Source organism: Macrobrachium rosenbergii, chromosome 50 (genome assembly GCF_040412425.1).
Source record: "Macrobrachium rosenbergii isolate ZJJX-2024 chromosome 50, ASM4041242v1, whole genome shotgun sequence".
Classification (NCBI taxonomy): domain Eukaryota; kingdom Metazoa; phylum Arthropoda; class Malacostraca; order Decapoda; family Palaemonidae; genus Macrobrachium; species Macrobrachium rosenbergii.
This window is the reverse complement of record NC_089790.1, coordinates 2082534-2088865: the sequence shown is the minus strand read 5'-3', so window position 1 is coordinate 2088865 and position 6332 is coordinate 2082534. Positions and strand designations below refer to the sequence as shown.

Sequence of the window (6332 nt, the reverse complement as noted above, 5' to 3'; positions counted from 1 at the left end):
TAAGAAAACATAAATTATATATTCTTTACACAGCTGTACAATATATAAGGGTACATTTTAGTCATAGAAAATAGTGAGACTTAATTTCTTGCCAATTTTTTTCTTCTAGCTAAGGACTTGCTATTTCATTATTTTTTGCCTTTTATCACAGTCTTAACGTTTTTAGCACAACCTTTTGAAACCAATGTATAATTTGAACTGCAACTCATATTGAAAACACGTTCCGTGTTGGTGTGAACTTACAAATGCAGCGTGTGTAGGCAGCTCAGCGGAGTGTTATTTTAAGTCATGTCAGTTTCAGGTAGCAACGGTGCACGAATTCGAGCTATGATTAGCAAAGGCCTTAGCTAGTTCACTTACAAGTCAAGGGCTCAGTATATTCATTGTATTATGATGGGACACCACAGGAGACTTACTCAACATTTCTACATTCTGAAATGGTTTCTGCTATTTCGCAGCATGACACATAAGAACTTCTTGAAAGCAAACATTCATCTCTGCAACAAAATGCTATCCTTTCAACAGAACATTAATTAAATTACTACAAATAACAGTTCAGTAGCTATCTTGAGTATTCTTATATACTATACACTTACACATATAGATAAACTTTCAGTGATGGCAATTTCAATCCAAAACATAAAGGAACAGTCTATACAACCTAGAAAGTGACTAGTATATTAGTCATACATTAAGTTAAAACAACCATTACTCTTTAAGGGGAAAACAGTAGAATTTTTTTCACGCTTGGAAATCACAGTTTGCTTCTTTTTTTTTATGCTATGAGTGGATGCTGTGACCGGGCAAGGTTCATTGAGCAAGTGCATGTGTACTCTGTTCTACATAGCATATGCATGGCAATTACAGCTCGTACGCTTTTACAGTTTGTCTGTCTGTATGTAAATTGGCCATCTTTCAATCGCTTTACGAAACATTACTTTGAATCTTCATCTTTCGGATGCAAAGCAACTATATTTGAAAAAACAGTATATACTGAAGCAGAAGTTATCAGAAGGGGTCAGTCTTAAGCATTCTGGCACAACATATTGACTGTACTAATTTTAAAGGTTTGGTAGTGACACTTAGCTTACAGTATGTTGGTACAAGGTATTAATTTCCGCCCAACGCAACTGGTTTTTTTTTCTCATGTCGTGACAACATCCTGTACAGCTTATTACGTTTTCTAATTTCATACCAGCAAAGCAACTAACAGGTAACACTAAATCCTGTGGTGGTTTCCATTCACAACACAAGACAAGAAAGTCAGCCTCATTTAATCTTTGGTACAGAAAATAAAGTATTGTAAAACAAGATTTATCTGGGTTATGTACATTTTGCTTTGATAAAAATATCATCTTCAAATTTCAATACGAATAATAACATGCTGGAAAAAATCTAGGTTTACTAACACATAGGTCCTGATTCCAGAGGGGTCTTTACGAAGGTACTTACAAAAACCCTCCTACGCTAGTATCATATCCACATATACAACGTACAATGCATCCAAAAGTTTTGGAAAAATACTGATAAATATTAGGTAGTTATGATACTTTTTTTTGGCACATTCATAGGTAAACGTAGGTCCTAGCTACAGTTAAATGGCTTGGTCTCATTTACGGGAGTCATGGCTTTATGCTTTACGCTTGTTTCTCACAATTAATAGCCAGACAGATTGACTGCACAGACCGTCAGCTTTTGTAGACAAGTTTCAAACTAAAAAATAAAAAAAAAAAACCTATATTTTTTCTCTATATCTTGGAATACATTTGATAGTCATGATTTACTAAGAGTGCATTCTGAAAATACAGCAACAATACTTTGTACATACTTGATGCATACTCATCCAAATAATACATCAACTACAGCAAGGCTGTACCTTTAAAATGCAACATAAATTCCTGAGGTATGAGTGGCAAAATCAGCTCCTACAGAGTAAGGTATCTCATGTATGAGCTTGAATGGCCAATCTTCTCAGTAAATATTACCGAGGCAATTAATATCAATATTATATCTTCCAAGGATCTGAATGCATATTTAAGTACTCTTTCTCAGAAAATGTTTCACTGTGGAAGACTCACTCAACCATAAACATAATAGGTCTTGATATGTACTATGATACAACTTCCCAGTGGCAACACAAAAATAAAAAAAAAATGAAAAAATGCAGTACTTAAATAAACTTTCAAATGCATGAACAAGTTACCACACGTCATAACTTGTCTTCGCTCGTGCCTTGGGAGTCACTATTTTTGTGCTTCAGTCCGTCATCTTTAGCAGGAGATTTTTTTCTAAACGAAAATGATTTGAAAATGAGAGACCTCGCCGATTCATTTTTCTTTTTTATGATTTTGGGAGATTCAAGGTAAACCAAAGGCTTGAAGCCTTTCGTTCTGTTGAGCATGGGTTGTTGGTTTTGTTTCGTGGAACTATCTGGCTTTGCCTCTCCGCTGTCCGTAAGAAGGTCATCCTGAGAACCAGATGGAGTGTTTTCCGGAGTGGTTATGTCTCCTTGGCCTGTTTTCCTTGAGCGACCATTTTTTCGTGGAAGAACGTCTAGCGAGAGACTGAACCCTTTGTGCTTGAGGATTGAGTTAGAGGAGGATAATGCACTTTTTTCAGACAGCGTAGGCGATGGCTGAGCATCGGAGCACATGAACTGCTTTCTCTTTGGTTCCAAGAGTTCGAAAGAGGTAGAAGTTTTGATTTCCAGTGGAGAGATTATGTCACCCGTGGCAGCACCTCTGCACTTTCCCTTGGGCGATTGTTTTTCACCCACACTCAACATGTTTTCTTCACTTTGTGGTTTCTGAGTACTGATTCCAAAACTAATTCTAGGCCTTGATAAATGAAACGTTCTGTTAGAACGACCCTTATCAGGTTCTGACTTACTTCTACTTCGTTTGAGCACCCCCTGAATAGTCCCTTGCTTATACCTTGTGCTTCCTTTCCCGAAAGGTGCGGAACCATTTGCGTTTTTGTCCCTGTCACTGGAAGATAAGCGCTCTGAGAATGTCTTCAGGCGTGACAAGAGAGAAGATTCTTTTTCACTTTTCCCAGAATTCTCCTCGTCTGCTTCAGCCTCCGCGTGTGGAAGAAGACGGTCCTCAAGAGATTTGGGGGAAACGGTTCGTTCACAGCTTGACCTCCCGCCCACACTATTCCGACGTTCTGCACTGTTTCTTCTTGACTGCGATTTGTGGACGTCAGTGGCAATTTTAAAGCGGGAAGTCCTTTCACTCACTTCAACTTCTGTCTCCGTCAAGTCGACGTCTTCCAGATCCATCTCTCCACAATCTATCGTGCTGGAACGATAGAATGATCCGCGAGAAGACGCTCGACTCTTCAGGCTCAGAGAACTTTCCGTCTTTTGTATTATTCTCTTGGAATTTTCGACAGATAACTGACTAGTAGGTCTCTCCGGTTGCTCTTCCTCTTCTATTACCTCAGGTATTTCTATTTCATCCGAAGCCTTTTTTGTAGCTTCGTTGAGTCTGCGGTAATGGTCCAAGGCGAACTTCACAGGCTGAATAATCAACTCCTATAAATAAACCAAAAATAAAATCAAATACAGGTAAACAATGCCCTCTCAATCTGCAACTGTTTTTTGATTTCAGAAAATTGAGTAAGAATGAAAAAGCGTTTTCAAGATTATTTCTTGATTACTTTTACTTTCATTCCATAGTTTGTATTCCTATGTAGCATTTCATGACTTACATTGCAATCTAAAAATATTTGTAATAAATATACTAAATGACTCTTTCCCATTATATCCACCCAGAAGAAACTCCATTAGTTTAATGTAAGACAAACTATTGTTATAATATTGTCTATCAAGCACTTGACCAGATCACTAAGAAAAAAAAAAATTAAATATTTTACTGGGTTTCTTGGAACTGGGCATGAGATGCATAATTAATGTGTACAGTAATTTGTCTTCACTGTATTGTAAATGGACTTCACTGTCCGACAAAGTGTGGTAGAAAGCTTGAAGTCACCGAGTACACAAAACACTCTGTGTTTGCCTTTAAAACAAGGTTAAACTTACTACGCAACATCAATAACAGATTTTACTACTTTCCATATCCTGGACATTTCACCCAACTGTACATTTACTGACCTAATGAAAAGAGAGAACAATTTAAAAAGAAACGGCTATAATCCACAAATCCACATCAGCGAAAAAGAATTCAAATATCTTTATTGCTTTTAAGGAGTGCTCATCTAATTATAACTCCTCCTGCAATATCAATAAGTGTTTGAATACGGTTTCTTCTTACTTGTAAAAATATCTTCAATGGCTTAAGCTACAAAAATAGCATAAATTTTACAAAAAACAGACCTCAATCTTTCATTTCAATACCATTTTTCTAACAACTGCATCCTGCCTACTACTAATACTACAGTTGCTACTGTTAGTGCTATATATTTATATTACTACTTCTGCTTCTATCGCTACACTACTTATTCTCCCCTTGATGCAAAAGTTCTGTGTTACTTGACAGTCTACATATTACTGTATGTATTTACAGTGAGCATAAAATCATATAACCATAAAAACCAAAGACAGAAATATCAGTATCATACTATGCTCAATTGTCACATTCATAAACCATCTTCAAATCTAAAAGAAAAGATTTGAAAAACTTCTGAAAACTACCAACTCACCTCTAACTCTGGCAGGACTTTTCCAAGTGCTTCAAAGAGAGGCAGTAGGACAAAGCCAATGAAGGAGCACTGTGACGAAGGTTTTGTCACCTTTTCTCGATCCATGAAAGGGGACACTGGCAGTCCCTCGAGCTTCTCCAAGTCACTCTGGTTGAAGAATTCCTGAAAAATACAAGGCAGTTGTGGAAAGGTCCTTTGGCCAATTTTGAGAGGAGGGGGGTGACACCACCAATTGCCAAAAACGAAAAAGTCTATCAAAGAATGCATAAGTGTTCAAGAAACCTTGCTACTTCATGCACAACAGTCTCTTCCAATAAACTAACTAGGAACTATAGACTCTACTTGATAACATGTGATGCAAACTAATCTGTTACCATTTTCTAACATGGGGGTATATATCTTGTGTCGTTTTTCTGTAAAGACATCAATTATTTCAGCTGCCAGACTTCTTTCCTACTGTTCTAATACATGGAATTTATTCAGATTATGTAACAATAATTAATATCTGCTTCATTTACAAAATCATTACAAATTGCAACTATGGCAAGAAAAAGTTTCAGGGAAATCAATTACCTAATGATCACTGCAATGTAATTTAAGATAACACACTGAATACAAAATCCATTGAACAGTGAAAAACTCCAAGACGAGTTGTTCTTTTGCTAATACTGTACTCTCAAAGTATAAACACAAATGTATCTAAAAAATATCATTACATTTATAAATGAAAAAAGGATATCATATATAATCTGATTCATCAAAACACAGAGATAACGAGGCATAAAAAGTTACCACACAAATTCAACCATATTACCTGCATGAGACACTCCAGCCACGGTTCAGCAATATCTAGGGGTCGAGCCTCATTGCTTATATCAGCCACCTTTATTAGAACCATAGACAACTGCAAATAAACAAAACTTTAAGTCATCTGAATTATGTATTTTGAGACCATATAAGCACAACCCGTCTGTGTCCTAATTTTAAGTGGTTACCACCTGACAAGTGATGCAAAACTGACAATGAACTTCTATGGTAAATACTCAGTCAAATTGGTTGTTCGACTAAAATGTTAATGGTAAATTTCCTGGCATTTGCAAATCTTATAGCAAGTTTTGGAAGGTTGATTATTATCAAAACAATATGACATATTTCGTAATTAGACACAACTGTTCCCCCAAAACGTGACTTATATTTTGTAGTTTTATATTTTGCAGTTTTACTTCAGATACAAACGAACGTTCAATAGTTTATCCTCAAGATAAAACAAACATGCTGTAGCTTACCAGATTGACGTGGGCTCTGTTATTAAAATCAAATTCAGGTATGATTTCACGGAAATCAGAGAGAATCTCATTGTGACGAGCCATATCTGTTGCTAGGATACACCGTATCATTCCTTCTCTTATCTTTTTGTAATCCTCTGCTGACACATTTCTGTAAAAGGAATACAGTGATCAGGATTTCAAATACAGTACTAGATATCAATGACTGCATCCTGTAATCTTAAAACTAATAGGATTTCACCCATTTACTACAGTACTATAGCCACCATCAAGAAGCTGATTGCCAATTCAAAAGATATTTAAAAGAAGGTGTTCTGAGGTATTTAGAAACCTATTACAAAGTGAGTATATACAAAGAACAATACTAATTCTTGTGTCTCA

At 36.2% G+C, this 6332-nt stretch overlaps 1 protein-coding gene across 3 annotated transcripts in view; it reads right to left on the bottom strand.

Annotated features, from left to right (window-relative positions):
- Positions 1–6332, bottom strand: part of LOC136832487 (high affinity cGMP-specific 3',5'-cyclic phosphodiesterase 9A-like) — a 454690-nt gene continuing 448358 nt past the window's right edge. For all 3 annotated transcript variants that reach the window (XM_067093375.1, XM_067093374.1, XM_067093373.1), the window contains 4 exons: positions 5952–6102; positions 5480–5569; positions 4666–4827; positions 1–3538 (listed from right to left, as the gene is read on the bottom strand). In XM_067093375.1, coding sequence (XP_066949476.1) covers positions 2210–3538; positions 4666–4827; positions 5480–5569; positions 5952–6102 — 1732 coding nt within the window. In that variant the 3' untranslated portion in view covers positions 1–2209. The remainder of the gene's footprint in view (positions 3539–4665; positions 4828–5479; positions 5570–5951; positions 6103–6332) is intronic.